At 40.8% G+C, this 17,325-nt stretch overlaps 1 protein-coding gene across 5 annotated transcripts in view; it reads right to left on the bottom strand.

The window, feature by feature from the left end:
• Positions 1-17,325, bottom strand: part of DIP2C (disco interacting protein 2 homolog C) — a 433,581-nt gene that overhangs the window by 147,593 nt on the left and 268,663 nt on the right. For all 5 annotated transcript variants that reach the window (XM_053922090.1, XM_053922089.1, XM_053922088.1 and 2 more), the window contains 3 exons: positions 12,434-12,568; positions 9,750-9,869; positions 8,210-8,407 (listed from right to left, as the gene is read on the bottom strand). In XM_053922090.1, coding sequence (XP_053778065.1) covers positions 8,210-8,407; positions 9,750-9,869; positions 12,434-12,568 — 453 coding nt within the window. The remainder of the gene's footprint in view (positions 1-8,209; positions 8,408-9,749; positions 9,870-12,433; positions 12,569-17,325) is intronic.

The following is a 17,325-nucleotide window of genomic DNA, read 5'->3' on the forward strand; positions in this document are numbered from 1 at the left end:
AAGCTAGTGTGAAGGTTAAAAGACAAAAGTAGTAAAAATAACTGTTATTACAGTAATTAGTTAAGGGATACATAAGAAGAAAAGCTGTAAAATGTAACATCAAAATTATAAAATATGGGGGGGAGTAAAAATGTAGAGCTTGAGAATGCAATCAAACTTATTATGGACTTAGAACAGCCTAAGTTTAAAATAGATTATCATACATATAAGGTGTTATATGAAAGCCTCATGGTTACAACCAAGCAAAATCTATAGGAGATAAAAGATAATGAGCGATGAATCTAAGCAGACCAATAACGAAGACCATCATCAAATCACAAAGGAAGAGAACAATAGCAGAAGACAGGAACAGAGAAACTACAAAACAGCCAGAAAACAATGAACAAAATGACAGTAAGTACATACCTACCAATAATTACTTAAAAATGAAATGGACTAAATTCTCCAATCAAAAGACAGAGTGAGACTTCTGGCCAGGATGGAGCTGTAGGCAGACACACTGTGCCTCCTCACACAACCAAAAGAAGGACAACAATTTAAAAACAAAAAACAACCAGAACTGACAGAAAATCGAACTATGGAAGTCTGACAACCAAGGAGTTAAAGAAGACACATTCATCCAGACCCGTAAGGAGGGGTGGAGATGGGCAGCCTGGCGGAGAGGACTCACAGCAAGGCCGCAGATGGAGGACGAGGGAGGGCAAGATGGTGGCTGGCCAGCAAGGCAGCAGCTGGTGGAACTGGTGACAGACTGTGCAAGGCTCCAGTGAGGGGAAATAAAGCCTCAAACCACTCATTGAAAACACCTGCGGGGGTTGAGGTGGCAGTGGGAGAAACTCCCAGCCTCACAGGAGAGTTTTTTGGAAAGACCCACAGGGGCCTAGAACATACACAAAGCCACACACTGGGAAGCAGCACCAGAAGGGCCCAATGTGATTGTGGGTAGCAGGGGAAGTGACTGAAATCTGGCAGAGACCGGAGCAAGTGCCATTGTTCCCTTTTGGACCCCTTCCCCATGTACAGTGTCACAGTGCAGCTACATGGTTTACTGACTGTAAAACAAAGACTGTGATAAGACTCAAAGAGGATGGTATGTGATGATAAAAGTGTCAATCCCACAGGAGGAAATATTTATGTACCCAATATAATAGGAACACATAAATGTATAAAGCAAATATCAACAGACCTAAAGGGAGAAATACTCAGCAATAATATTAGGAAGCTTTAATACTCCATTTACATCAATGAATAGATCATCCAGACATGTTAAGGAAACATCAACCTTAAATGACACATTAGACCAGATGAACTTAAGATATTCACAGAACATTCCATCCAAAAGCCAACAGCACACACATTCTTCTCAAGTGGACAGGGAGCATTCTCCAGGGTAGAGCACATCTTAGGCCGCAAAACAAATTTAACAAATTTAACAAGACTGAAATCATGTCAAGCATGTTTTCAGACCACAACGGTATGAAACTAGAAATCAGTCACAGAGAACTGGAAAACTCACAAGTATGTTGAGATTAAGCAACGTGCTGAATACCAATGGGTCAACAAAAAAAAATTTAAGAATAAATCAAAAATACCTTGAGACTCATGAAAATGGACATACAACATGCCAAAACTTATGGGATGCAGCAAAAGCAGTGCTAAGAGGGAAGTTAATAGCAATAAATGTCTACCCTCAAGAAACTAGAAAAATCTCCACTAAACAACCTAACTTTACACCTCAAGGAACAAGAAAAAGAACAAATGAAGCCCAAGGTTAGTAGAGGGAAGGAAATAAAAAAAAATAGAGTAGAAATAAATGATATACAGACTCAAAATACAATAGAATATATCAATGAAACCAAGATCGGGTTTATGAAAATATAAACACAATTGACAAACCTTTAGCTACACTCACCAAGAAAAAGAGAGAGAGGATTCAAATAAATAAGATCAGAAATGAAAGAGGAGACATTGCAACTGATCCCACAGAAATACAAAGGATCATAAGAGATAACTATGAACAATGATAAGCCTACTAATTAGAAAACCTATAAATTTATCCAAATTCCTAGATACATACAACCTTCCAAGACTAAATCATGAAGAAATACGGCATCTAAACAGGCCAATTACTAGTAAGGAGAATGAATCAGTGATCAAAAATCTACCAAAAACCCCCAAAGTTCAGGACCAGACAGCATCACTGGTGAATCTACCCAATATTCAAAGGCAAATTAGTCACAAGCCTTCTCACACTCTTCAAAGAACTTAGAAGAGGAGAAAACACTTCCAAACTCATTTTATGAGGCTAGCATTGCCCTGACTAAAATCAGACAAGGATGCCACAAGGAAAGAAAATTGCAGGACAACGTCCCTGGTGAACATAGATGCAAAAATCCTCAACAAAGTATTAGTAAATCAAATCCAACGATACATTAAAAGGATCATACACCATAACCAAGGGGCATTTACACCACAAATGCAAAGATGGTTCAACATCCACAAATTAATCAATGTGATATACACCATATTAACAAAATGAATGATAAAGAAAAACATATGATCCTCCCAATGGACACAAAAAATCTGACAAAATTCAACATCCATTTATGATAAAAACTCTCAACAAAGTGGGTGCAAGGGAATGTATCTCAATACAGTAAAGGCCATATGACAAGCTAACATCATACTTAATGGTGAAAAGCTAAAAGCCTTTTCTCTAAGATTAAGAAGACAATGCCACTTTTATTCAACAACCCTAAGGATTCCACCAAAAAAACCTGTTAGAATAAATGAATTCAGTAAAGTTTCAGATACAAAAATCAATTGTGTTTCTATACACCAATAATGAACTATCAGAAAGAGAAATTAAGAAGACAATCCCATTTAAAATAGCATCAAAAGGAATAAAATACTGGGAAATAAGATTAACCAAAGAGGGGAAAGACATGTACACTAAAAACTGTAAGACACTGATGAGAGAAATTGAAGATACAAATAAGTGGAAAGATATTCTGTGCTCACGGACTGGAAGAATTAATAAAGGCTCCCTGCAGACACTGTGTTTGCATCAGCATCAAGGGAGGGCCCTCCAGCAGCAAAAGGATGATGACTTGCTGAAGGCTCAGAGGGTGGTTAGCATTTTTTAGAAATAAAGTATGTAAATTTAGGGTAATTACACCATTTTTTAGACAATATTATTGCATACTTAATAGACTACAGTATAGTGTAAACATAACTTTTACATTGAAAACGTAAACATTCATGTGACTCACTCTATTGTGATGGTCACTTCACTGCAGTGGTTTGGAACCAAACCTGCAGTGTCTCCAAGGTTTGTCCATATTGTTGAAATGTCCATACTACCCAAGTCACTCTAGAGACTCAATGCAACCCTATCAAATTTTCAATAGCATTTTTCAACAGCATTTTCAACAGAAATAGAACAAACAACTCCAAAATTTGTATGAAACAACAAAAGACCCTGAATGTCAAAGGCAATGTTGAGAAAGAAGAACAAAGATGGAGGTATCATACTCTCTGCCTTCAAACTATGTTATAAACTATAGTAACCAAAACAGCGTGGTATTGGCATAAAAATAGACACATAGATCAAGTAAATGGAAAAGACCCCAGAAATAAACCTACACATACAGTCAATTAATTTATGGCAAAGGAGCCAAGAATATACAGTGGGGGAAAGATAGTATCTTCAACTTATAGTGTTGGGAAATTGGACAGCCACGCGCAAAAGAATAAAACTAGACCACTATCTTACACCGTACACAATAAACTAACTCAAACCCTGGCTGGTGTGGTTCAGTTGGTTGGGCGTCATCCTGCAAAACAAAAGGTCGCCGGTTTGATTCTCAGTCAGGGCACGTGCCTGAGCTGCGGGTTTGGTCCCCATTTGGGGCACATACGAGAGGCGACCAGTCAATGTTTCTCTCTCACATTGTTGCTTCTCTCCCTCTCTCTCTCCCTACCTTCTCTTTTCTCTAAAAATATAATAAATAAAATCTTTTTTTACAATGAACTCAAAATGGAGTAATGATTAGAATGTAAGACCTGATACCATAAAAGTCTTAGAAGAAAACATAGACAGTAACCTCCTTCACATCAGTCTTGGTGATGATATTTTGGATTTGGCAACAAAAGCAAAATTAAACAAGTGGGACTACATCAATCTTCTGCACAGCACTGGAAACCATCAACAAAATAAAAAGGCAATCTATTGTACTAAGTGGGAGAAGAAATTCACAAATGATGAATGATGATAGACTGATACCCAAAATACAAAAAGAACTCATAAAATTTGACCAACTCCCACAAACAATCTCATTTAAAAATGAGCACAGGATATGAATAGACATTTTTCCAAAGACAACATACAGACACACAATATGTATACAAAAATTGCTCAGCATCACCAATTATCAGGGAAGTGCAAACCAAAACCACAGTGAGCTATCACTTCACACCTGTTAGAATGGCTATCATCAAAAACACAAGAGATAACAAATGCCAGCAAGGATGTGGATAAAAGGGAACCCTTGTGCACTGTTGGTAGGGAGGTACTGGGTTGGCCAACAAGTTCATTTGGTTTTTCCCATAAGATGGTTCTAGCAGCACTTAGTTGTCTTTAACTTCATTCAAAACATTTTTGTTAGACAGTATTGTAACAGCTGTCATATCAGCATGCATTTAAAAAACTAATCAAAACTGGTGAATTTTTGTGTAGCCATTTTAATATTGAAGATCCAAGAAAATAAGCAACATATTCAGCATATTACACTTTATTACTTCAAGAAAGGTGAAAACACAACTGAAATGCAAAAAAAGATTTGTGCAGTGCATGGAGAAGGTGCTGTGACTGATGGAACATTTCAAAAGTGGTTTGTGAAGTTTTGTGCTAAAGATGGCTCGCTGGATGATGCTCCAAGGTTGGGCAGACCAGCTGAAGTTCGTAGCAATCAAATCAAGACATTGAGAACCATCAATGTTATACCATGTGGGAGATAGCCAAAAGACTCGAAATATCCAAATCAATAAAGTTATTGATGCAAATGAAAAATGTGTCTTCTATTTTATGGAAAAAACTATATAGACTTTTTGGCTAACTCAGTATTTGGTGCAGCCACTATGGGAAATAGTATGGAAGTTTATTTAAAAATTAAAAATAGAACCACCATGTGATCTAGCAACTCCATTCTGGGTATTTATCAAAAAAAAAAAAACAAACAACAAACCCAAAACAAAACATTAACTCAGAGAGACATATGCACCCCCCATATTCATTGCAGCATTATTTACAATAGTGAAGGTACGGAAACAATCTAAATGTCCACTGACGAATGAATGGATAAAGAGAATGTGGCATGTATAAACAATGGAATATTACTCAGTCATAAAAAAAGAATGAAATCTTGCCATCTGCAACAACATGGGTGGACCTAGAGGGTATTATGCTAAAAGAAACAAGTCAAAGAGGAATATACAAATAGCATATGACTTCATTTATATGTAGAATAAAAAAACAAAAAAAACCCCACTAAGCTTATAAACAGAACAGATTGCTGGTTGCTAGAGATGGGGGTGTGGAGAGAGTCAAAAGGCACAAATTTTCAATTGTCAAACAAGTAAGTCACAGGGATGTAATATATAGCTTGGCAACTATAGTTAATACTACTGTATTGTATGTTTAAAAGCTGGGAATTAGAGATGAAGCTCTGCCAGATTTAAGGCAGGGTAAACAGATATTTTGATTGGGAAAACAGATGTTGAAACTCTGAGACAGCCATGTACCTGTAGGGGGGAAAAAAAGATGTAGAAATGATGTAAACACTATCTTATTACATGTAAATTTTAACTTTACTTTGACTTGAGACAGGAGTAAGCACTGTGTGGAGAGTGTAACTCTGAGGGGGAGGCGGATGGTGAGGAAGGGCAGGCAGTCAGAAGTCACGTGGAATATAGTGGCTATTTAACCCGGAAACTGTGGTGGGGGCTTGCAAAGCACATCACCAACGTTGCAAAAATAAAAAATAAAAACGATACAGAAAGGTTGCCCAATGCTTTTCTAGCTTAAGTATCTAAATCCCTTGAAATATTTTGGGCAAAAATCAAGTCAAAAATCAAGAGAGAGAGAGACAGACAGACACTGCACCAAAGCAAAAAGAATGAGCAGATCTCTCATTAATGCTAAGGAGAAGGTAGAGAAGGAAGACTGAGTTTTGAAAGTGGGGCATGATAAAAGGAAGCTAGTTGCTCAGCATGATTTACTTTTATTAATTTAACATGATGAAATGTCATGTGTTCTCTTCATATGCTTTTTAACTTATATTGGTAAATGGAAAGCATAAGATTTTTAAAATGAGTTTGCTTATAACCTTCATTTACCACTTATCTTTTCTATTGAAGATCCTGTTTCTCACTGGGAATTCTGCTACCCGAGGGGTTTCAGGAAGCTACATTATAGAGCTGAATGTAAACTACATACTGTAAATGGTCTAGCCCTTTGATTATACCAAGTTACTTGGTATTAGAACAATTCTGCTCAATGAACTTTTCTCTGCATCTTTTCAGCAACATCCAATCATTAAGTGTTCATCTATTTAGTGTTTCTACCTAGCACTGTTTTCCAGTTTTCATTATAGTAAGCAACACTTTCACTTTACATCCTTATAAATCACAATCTTACATTTGGAAAGCCATTGCTTTCTTATATTCCTTTGCCAAAGTGAAAACAAAGATTGACTCATAACGTATGTCTAATGTAGATGAGTACAGTATAACAAAATATAGATGACTGAAAGCAGGAACTGAGATGCCTTGGTGTAGACGTATGCACTCCACATTTTCCCAGTACCATCAGTCTTTATCTGACAGTTCAAATTCATCTTAGGACAGTCAGCACTAGTCTGTTCTCCATTCCACCAGTAGAAGAAGCAGGGCCGGACTTCCAGTGTAGATCACGAGCCCTGAGAACTGGGTTTCACTCAGCTCTGATCCCCAAGCCTTAGCGCCGTGCCCATGCTTCAAACACACTAAGCAGTGACTGTGGCTGCAGATGAGTGCTGCGCTCGTGTGTGCAGAGAAGCCCTGAAGAACCAGCTGAGGAGCAGCAGTTCCAAGCACACAGTGGGCTCCACGGCTGAATGTGGCAAATGGTGAGGGCTCATACAGGAGAGTATTCTATCTTTCTGACAGGATGAAACCAATTTCCAAGAGCATAATTTTAAAAAAAAATCAAGTTTATGCCTCATCATGGGTGAAATACAATTTATCCACTTAGAAATACCTGACAATGTCATAAAAACAAGGCGATGAAACATCTGTTCTGAACCCCCGTTCCATTTCTGGCCACGGGATGCACAGGATGGTGACTACTGTGCCTCCATGGCTGATGCTTCTGGGGCCTCATTCCCCTCCCCGGAAGGCTGGGCTCTATGTTATTTAACATAACATCTGATTCTTGACATTGACTGCTAATGCAGAAATCAATTTCTTTCCTACTTGTGGTTAGAAGAGTGTTATTGTCATATCAAAATTTAAAGTTAAAAAAAAAAGTACTCTAACCTCATGCATGCAGGTATAATATGAGCCATTTTGGTCTTTTAGTTATTAAGCTGGTTTCTTTGCAAAGCTACACCAGATAACGTGCAAAAACCTGACAATCTGTCTTTTCATGGTCCCTTATCCACGGGGCAAAGTAAGGGATCCCTCCACTACAGTTAACTATTTTGAAAAAATTACAAACTACATCAAATGTATTGAATGAAAAATTAAGGAAAAATTTGTTTCTCATTTTCTGAAAAAGCACTTTGCAAACAGATTTCATTTCTTCTGAATTATATATGTCAAAGAGTTTAGATACAAATTCTTTAATTACCAACCCTTCCTTAAAACCAGGAATTTCAAGAATATCATATATATATTCCAACATCTTGTTAGAGTGATGATCACTAAGTTTTTGGATCCATTTCTGGATTTTACTCAAAAAACATTTAACAAATGATTTCTCATATTCACATATGAAAATAACTTTCCTAAAAGTATTATTAGGAAATATATTTTCATATATTTCCTTTCCGATTTCATTTATTTGGGGACTGGGAACATAAAAGCAGCAGCGCAACCCTAAATTAGCCGCCCTGAAAGTGGCAGGTATGTGCACAAGCAAACAGAAGGCAGGCGAGCCTTCTATGATTACCATAAGTGAGGATGTACAGAGGTTTCCCGTTCGTGTCCATCGTGGTCAAGCACGGGGCCTTTGGTGAGATGGTCCCCCATCGCTGTAATGCGGCTTCTAAAGACGGGGGCCAATTGGTAACCACGCCCAGCTGCTCCCCTCGCATGGCCAACATCTGTGCTCCCTCCGGCTTTGGCTGGTTCGGATCTGGTTGTTGGACTAAACACATGTGGACACGAGAGGTTTTAGAAGAAATACGTTTATATTACTATGATCACATTTTTACTCTTTTAAAGGAAGGTAGGAGGCTTATACTTAAAGTATAAATTTATTAGTGCACAGAAAATACATACACATGCTTTTCTAGAATCAGAACTATGACCCAGATACTATCCTCATAGATATAACGGAGGCACATCATTCTGACAATTTCCCCGGCAAAGTCAGGTGGGGTACTTAAGGAGACCCGAGTGCATTTACAAACTGACAGCAAGTAAAGCTATGGATTTTTACGTGCCTGGAGTCTAGGATTACAACAACTACGTTACAAATATCAATGATTAACATAGACTAGTAATTCTGGACCCCAAAAAGCTCCAACCTTTTCAGCTGAAATTTATTTTGCCCTTACATACTGAAGTGTAAATTTAAATTTGCTACAACTACTACAAATAATGAGCACAGACCACATTTTCTTGAGTAAAACAAAAATAAATGCCTCATGATAACATGCAATTTGCCCTACTGTTTAGATAGGTGAGAAGTTGAGACTTTTTTTCTCATTTCTGGAAGGGGTTTCTCTCTCACAGTTTATGACTGACGATTCCCACCCGCTGGGCAGGAAATCAGCTACATCCTATTTGTGATAAAAAGAATGAGAACACACAGAGTTTGTGTTTGATATAATAATTTTTTTTTGTTTTGACTTGAAATGGTCTGTGTATGGCTCAGTTGGTTAAAACAGAGATCACGGGTTTGATTCCTGATCAGGACAAATGCCGAGGTTGTAGGTCCTGCCCCCTCAGGGTGTATATGAGAGGCAACCGATCAATGTCTCACTCTCACACCGGTGTTTCTCTATGTCTCTCCCTCCCTCCCTTCCCTTTCAATATTAATTTTAAATAAGCTCACGAGCCCCAGGGGGTGAAGAAGCCCACTCTTAGGTTTATACAAGGTGGAGCAGGATGGGACCGGCTACATGCTCACAGCACTCCTACGAAGCTTATTCAGAGGGGGCTGTGTCACTGTCAATTGACAGTGTGAATTGTCACCGTGTGTCATTGTGTTGCTGTGTCACTGTCAGCAAGGTTTTCTACGATTTACTCGAATTTTGGAACCTGACAGTGTCCTTAGAAAGAGGCCTGCCCTGTGGGACAGTACTCACTTTTACATGACTTGAAGAAGTAGTAGCTACGGTCTCTAGATAAGATTTCCATCTTCTAGTGAATGCCAAGATTATTGTTCTTAAAAAGTAAAATAGCCTTGGCAGAAAAAAATATCATTATAGTTTATGGGAGCATGGGACATCGAAATAAATGGGGGTAGAAAAGGGATCTTTTACCTTCTAATAATTCTTCAAAGTCATCGACAAAGAATTCCCGTAACGGCGGCCGTTTCGGTCGTTTGAGGGTATTGACAAGTTGTTGAATCTTTGCAGATACCCGGCTACTTACTGGCACTCCTGAAAAACAGAACCACGGGACAGATGGACTGACTTCGGTCCATCCCATCTGAACAGGCACCAAGGGCTGAGATACCCACGCTGACTGCCCTATCTCAGGGCTGGAAGAAGGAGGGATGGCACTGAAACTGACTAAAAGTCCCTCAAAGTGCCACCTAGGACAATGTGCCGAGGAAAGACATGTTACTGGATGGACAGTCACAGTGTACTGACCCTGCTGAGAAGCTGTGAGAGGGTAGAGAGACTCAGCAGAAACAATTCCCTTTCACAACTTCACAAGCCATCCTGATCTGGGGGTGTTAGGGAGAGCTCCGACCACAAATAGGTCTTGGACCCACCTCTAATTCCTAAAACTGGGTTTGTCACCTCCTCACTCATTCTGTCTCTGGCCCCCTTTTTCAAAGGAGACCACAGAAGTGATGAAGCAGAGAGATCCTCCCCGAGTCCTTGTCTCTCCTGAGACCCCTGGTGCTCGGCCTCACTGGGCCAAGAGAACATTTTGATGAACACATCCAATTCAGATGCCCTGCAGTGCCTGCGCTGCCTCCTGAGGAAAGCGAGCGCCTTGGCGGCCCCTTCCACACAAGCGTCTCAGTTGCACGCTCCTGAGTGAGCATTCAGGCAATCCATTCTAGAACCACAGTACTGAGTCTCTACATTCAATTTTTGCATGACAGAATACTGGCATACATTTACCCACGTGTCCTGAGAAACACTGACCCCATGTTACAATAATTTACTTCTTACAACAATGAATGTGACAGCATTTTGAAAATCAAGGGACATGATCATTGAAAAAGGTAAGAAGTTTTAAAATTTTTAAGTAAATAACCCAAATTAATGAATAAGAGGACTACGAAGATGCTTAACTGTTCAAATGCACCCACTGCAGGCAAATCTCATCCCGCTGGAAGGTGCTTGGAAACCCACGCCTGGTAAGCATGGGTGTGGAAACTTCATTACTCTCACAGTCGAAGAACCACAGCTGAAGGGGTCTCCCCCATAATGACTGAGGAGGGGCCCTTCTTCTCCACTGCAGGTATCACAGAAAACCTCAGCTTTTGGGATGTGAACATGACAGAATTCAAGAAAATTCTTCTATCAAATCAGAAACATTTTCATAGGTAATCTCAAAATACTCAATGGGCACCTTCAGAATTGAGACATTAAATACTTTATAGTTTTAAAATATATAAATACTTTTTATAGAATTCTCCAGAATTCTCCGTCTCTACACACATTCTTTCCTCACTAAATAGTCTCACTTATTTTGGCTTAGATGAGCCTGAGATCATTTTACCATGCCACTGGTTTTCCAACTCCGTTTAGAACACGTAAGAATCACTCTAGGACCTGCCTGGCCAGAGCTTCTCATGTGTCAGGTTTGGTGTGTGGCCCAGAATCTGCTTTCTCCAAGTGCCCCAAGTGATTCTGCGACACGAGGTCGTCATGCCGGAAAACCTCGGAACTGGACAACATGTTACTCCAATGGAGTCATGTGGACAACATATGAACTTACGTGGGAGAGCGGGTAAAGATGACGGACTTCAAAAACAAGAAAGTTATTAAAATGGTAATGACTAGAATAACAGTTAATGATCAACTTAAAAAAAAACAGTAAATTTAGCACAGAATTAAAGCAAACATTGAAACTGAAAGTGTTCCAGGAAAACCAATCATATGGGACCCTGGAGTGACTTCAAACGTACTAACAGGAGCCCATGAACTGCACCGACGCTGGGCTCCGCCCACTACAGAGAGACGGCTGCCTATTAGAGAGTGGGGGAGGCCTTCCCTGTCGCCTCTGAATCCCTCCATATCATGGACGTGGTAACAGCTGGTTGGCGGGCTTACCAGCCCTACTTTGGCCATCTTCGACAAAGTCAGCATTTCACGTCACCATCGGGTTCTATTTTCACTTTCATGACCCAGGGCAGGACTGAGACTTCAGGAAAGTAAAATGACACATGGAGTTCATGTTTGAATCTGCTACTTCAGATTGGGTAATAGAAATGGCCACCATAATCAGAATACACAAAGATTAATGATATGAGGAATAAAAAAACACCTCTACTACTGTATTTTATCAAATCACTAATACTTTTTTTCCAGTATGGAGAAAAAAAGATCCTCTTTCTTCTAAATTCTAAAGCAGCATATTGGCCCGTATCTGTCAATTAATTTGTTTACGTTTACCTTCACTCTGCCCTTCTAAGTAACTGTTCACGGTCTTAATGCTTGCACACTAATCTGTTAACTGCTGCACCAACTTTAGTTATTCATTAGCGAGTACATTTAGTTATTCATTAGCGAGTACATCGGAATCTTTAAAAATGTCCTTTTTTCTCATGACTAACTTCCTGCAACATCATTATTATTTTCCTTCAAGGAGTAACTCTTGGCCAACTTGGAGACAATTTGCATTCCTTGTGACGATGCCACCTTCTACGGGAGGCTTGTGAGTTGACCATTTATCCAGAAGAAACACATCCAATCTCTATCTAAAAGGTAAGGTGGTGGAATTGAGAGTTACAGAGGAAGGAAGAAACTGCCGGGAGACATACCGTCACCGGTCTCCATGAGCTCGGCGTTGCCGTACTTTGGTGCTGTCCGTGATGTCGTGGAGCCTTGTGGCCTTTCTACTTGTATCGAGTGTTCTGAGGTGTACGTGGTTACATCAGGAGGTGCAGAGTGATTTTCTGTAAAGAAGCAAATTACGAGTTCTCTGATTATCCTGATGGAGTTACTCTGAAGGCTGAGTAAGAAACAGGGTTTCAATAAAGGCCACATCCTGCAAAGAGACCATAATTCTGAATCAAAGTCTACTACAAAAATCTCAGCATAAAGATGATCTTAAAGGTAATTCATACTGCTCAAAATGAAACAGAATTAGGTAAAACTTCAGGAATAATGTCATAACAGGAGCCCCATCAATGAATCACTTTAGCATTTTAACTACAATAATGTCCTTAGGCAGCCAGTAGAAAAAGAGATATTGCAAGTTACGTGTTTGTTCATAAAGAGCAATTTTCTTGTCTGTCGTAGTAGTGGCGGTTAACAACTCAAGCTCTGAAGGCAGACAGCCTGCGGTTTGAATCCCAGCTTGCAAATTCCTTGAGATCTAGGGAAGCACCTCTTAACCTCTCCGTGCCTGTCTCCCCACCCATCCAATGGGAATGATAATGGCGACTTCCTTGCAGGGGAGATTACGTTGAGTTAATAACCCATGTTTTGAGGACATTTCTTGATAGAGGCTGACCACTCAAAACATATTTGCTATTTCATTTGTTTCAGCATCATACTGAACACTCACTCGAAGCACGCGGGCACACCCTCATGTGCACTGATGCTGGTGACGCAGGGAGCTGTGTGCAGCCCTTCCCTGCAGCAGTCATCGATGGTGGTGTCAGGCACTTAAAAGGGTAAGTGGGGAAAGCACAGTTCCTATATTTATTTATTTTATTTTTACATTCAATATTATTTTGTATTAGTTTCAGGTGTACAGTACAGTAGACAATCGTACACTTTACAAAGTGTTGCCCCAGTATTTATTAAATAAGGCAGTCAGGAGAGCACATCAAATGAGACTCCAATGACATTTTCTATATCCTGAGTCCTTATAATGGGTATTATGCTGTTAATTTTGATTAGTTAATCCTTATCAGATGCAAACTTGTCGAGATTCCATAGTTCTATGCAACAGAAGTGATTTCCTTGTGCTGTAAAAAGGGGAGCCGGTACTGGAAAGCCTTTTTCTTCAGACACTCCCTCTTCAGCACCACACGTGGAGGTATGGGCTGTAAAAACAGTGAAACCACCAACAAAAAGCACAAGAGGAGAAACAGGGCACCAAATTGCTCCTGTAAAGGACACTCTTCACAGTCTGAGAGCTGGAACAAGAAGGCAGAATGTTGCCCTCAGCTGGGAACAAGCGTGTCAGGGACTCAAATTTTGGCTGCTCTGCAAATGTGCACACGTGACCACGAGAAGGCTGAGCGTACTGATTGGGGTTATAAATAATTTTAACAAGTAGGTGGATCACTGAGGGTAAATAAGAGAATGAGAGAAGAGGACCATTCAAATCACCTCTTCAGTGATTCAGAGACTGTTCATCCTCTCATTCATCTCCACCACTGCTTTCACCAAATCAACCTTACTTCATGTGGCAGAATGATCTAATTCTCCATGGCCAAGTAGCACACTCACTGGGGCCTCATATTTCAGATGAAAATACAATAGATGCTGATGGGAACTGAGTAGACTTTCAGATTAGAATCTAAAATAAAAGCAGCTATAATGTGGGTACACTGCATTGCGATTTTATCCAGATTCACTGGTGTTTGGGTGACACTATAGCCTCATCATTGGTGATAAACAGTCAATCCGTCTTTGTGTTGGGCGGCAGGAATACTGTCGTGTTTCCATTTTGAGGTTGGAAAAAATAATTCCAATACATCTTGTGATTAAAAAGTAGGAACAGTGACAGCTGGGTGACTTCTAAGTACTTTCCAAATTTATTTAGATGACACCTCCCCTCCCACTCCCTCTTGAACTCCTCGCTTGTGCTGTCACTGTGGGATCCGTCAGCCCAGCAGCTGCTCCAGTTAGGAAGCCAGAGGACATGCTGACGCTGCAGTGAAGTACTGTAACCTGTTTTACTTTGGTAAAGATCAGGATTGCGAGTGTTTAACTAGGCTATCTATCTCTGGGGGACTATTTTTTAAAACCTTGGACATAACAGATGCTCAGAAAACATTTGTTGATGGGTAAGAAAAAGTGGAATCAGGTTGAGGGTGAAGGTTCAAAGGCCAAAGATGCTTGCCAGCTCCAGGCACGAGGCCAGTGGAGTCTACGTGCATCAGAAGCATTTTGAAGATTAACTCTCAAAGGGAATTCAGAGGATGCGCAGAGCCTTCCTGAGTTAGCACAAGGTCTCCCAGGTTGCCTTTCTAGCTGCTTTCTGATGGAGGGAGGTGTATCATACACTCTGTGCCTTTTTAGCTGTTTTCCTGTAGATGGTATTTCTGATTTTTAAAAAATGTTTTTTAATTTATTTTTAGAGAGAGGGAATGGGAGGGAGAAAGACAGGGAGAAAAACATCGATCAGTCGCCTCTCGCATGCCCCCAACTGGGGAACTGGCCTGCCACCCAGGCATGTGCTCTGACTGGGAACCAGTGACCTTTTGCTTTGTGGAACAATTCCCAACCCACTAAGCTAGGACGGTCAAGACCAAAAATGAAATTTCCCTCTTGTTCAAATTGACAGCTTTCTCAATAAATTCTAAAATTAAAAAACAAAAACAAAAACAAGAACCTTCATCAGAGCGAGGTTTTATCTTTTGAGCAAGATGCCCCACTGTTTCTTAGATCAATTCCCCAGTCCTTTTAAATCAAGAGAAAAATGGCAGCCATCCTTCTAGCCACCTGTCAAGTGTCACCTCCACTGTGAATGCTCCCGAGAGCTGTCTGTGACACCTTCACATCTGCCCTCAGTGGGGTGGGTTCGCCTTCATCTACCTCTGCTTGGCTTTTGCTATCAGCAGCTGACATGGGTTCCCCATGATTCAGGAATTCAAACTGGGCACAAGAGGAAGGCAGGAAGGAAGGGCAGTTCTGCCATCTTTCATGGCAGCAGTGGCACACGGCTTTGGCAGAATCAGTACAGAGGCCCCACCTTGGTCCCTGACCCCCACCCACCTCTACCCCACACAGGGTTTTAGTTTGTTCCTCTTGCCAGTAATCTATCCCATTTGCACAGCTGTTTCTGGCCATGACCAATTCAAGGTCTTGGCTAGTTCCCTGCTGAACCTGGCCTTGTAAATCCCTGCTTCCTTGACTCTTCCTAATCACCTGCTTGGACAGGTGTCCAACTCAGTCTGACTCCCTGTGTCTTCCTCAGAGGCTAAAGTAACCTACACCAGCCCACACTGTCTGCTCAGCAAATGCTGGAGAAATAGTTCAAAGAATGAATGGATTAAAGAACAGCTGACAACTAGATAAAATGCATCCAGTTCTAACGCCCACTAGAAAGAATTGCCCTTTAATTCTAACTGTATGAGTTGAAATCCACAGGGGTCATGGTGATAAACCTCACTTTTAAGCCATGTTAATTATTTTTCAGTACCCAAATAAAGAGAAGGAGGAAATCTGGTTTTAATGTGTAAAACGCAGTCTGTTTGTGGTCCACTAACTGGTGATATATGATGAGTAACATGTTCAAAGGAATCGACGTTTCTGTACACCAAGAATGCCCCATCCTGGTTTCCTGTCAACATGATCGCTGTTTTCACTAAGAAAAGAAGAAACAAGGTACCTGTAACCTGGGCCCCACCTGGTCTGCCCAGCTGCCCCAGCTTCCTAAAGTGACACAATCACGCCCTCCACATGGTGGTGGAAAACCAGGTCCCTGGGTGAAAACAGGGAGGTGAACAAAGTTTAACCACCAGCTGTGATCACAACAAAAGACAACAATGGGGGGAGAGCTGGCTCTTGGGGGAGCGAAGCACTAGCCGTGCTGCTGGGGGCTCGGCTGGCCCGCGCACTGCACCAACATGTCTTCCATGTGCAGCCAGCTGGGAGAGAAGACTTTCCTCCTTGGTCTCACCAGTGAAGTCCCCTTTCACTGGGTCTCATGGAAGGTGCCTCACAGGAAGCTCTAACTGGTGTCTTGACTAAAAGTGACACATGAAAATATATCATGTGAGGATTTATCTTCTTATTCCTTTAATAGTGACTCAGGGACAGAACAATACACTTCGTGTACCTTGTCTCCTGCTGATCAACTTTTCCTATGTGTGTGAGCATGTAAATGTGTGTTTGAGTGTGTGAGTGTATGTGTGAGCATGTGATACTAGTAATGGTGATTCACAGCTGCTTTTCATTATGTGCAGGCAAATCACCCATGGACTAAACCTGGAGATGGTCAGAAAAAGATTTAAAGGTTTTATGTCGAAAGTGCCCTTTCAGCAACATCCTGAGAGTCAGGGTCGAGTTCAGGATTACACACCGTGTTTTTCGGACTATAAAACACACATAGGTTTTAGAGTAGGAAAATAAACCCTGCTCCGTTGCCACACCCCCTGCCCCGCCCCTGTGAGCTAGGTATGCTACATTCGGGTTATAAGACGCACCCCCATTTCCCTCCCAAATTGGGGGGTGTGTCTTATAGTCCGAAAAAGATGGTAGGTTCTCACACCTGGAAATGCCTCTTTCCCACATTTATGCCATGAAATCCCACTGGGCGGTGAATGCAGCAGTGGGAAGTATGTAGGAACTGTAGAAGTGTGTTCTAAGGTAGATCAGAACAAAGATCTTCCATTTTGGACAACAGCTTCTGGATATTTGTCCACAGACTCAAATTTATGATAAAAGGCCCCAAACTGTGATGGCAACACTTAAATCTTTACTGTTAATGCAAAGTTTCATTGCATTTTGTTTGAAAAGAGCTCCCTTTCCA

Source organism: Desmodus rotundus, chromosome 4 (genome assembly GCF_022682495.2).
Source record: "Desmodus rotundus isolate HL8 chromosome 4, HLdesRot8A.1, whole genome shotgun sequence".
Taxonomy (NCBI): domain Eukaryota; kingdom Metazoa; phylum Chordata; class Mammalia; order Chiroptera; family Phyllostomidae; genus Desmodus; species Desmodus rotundus.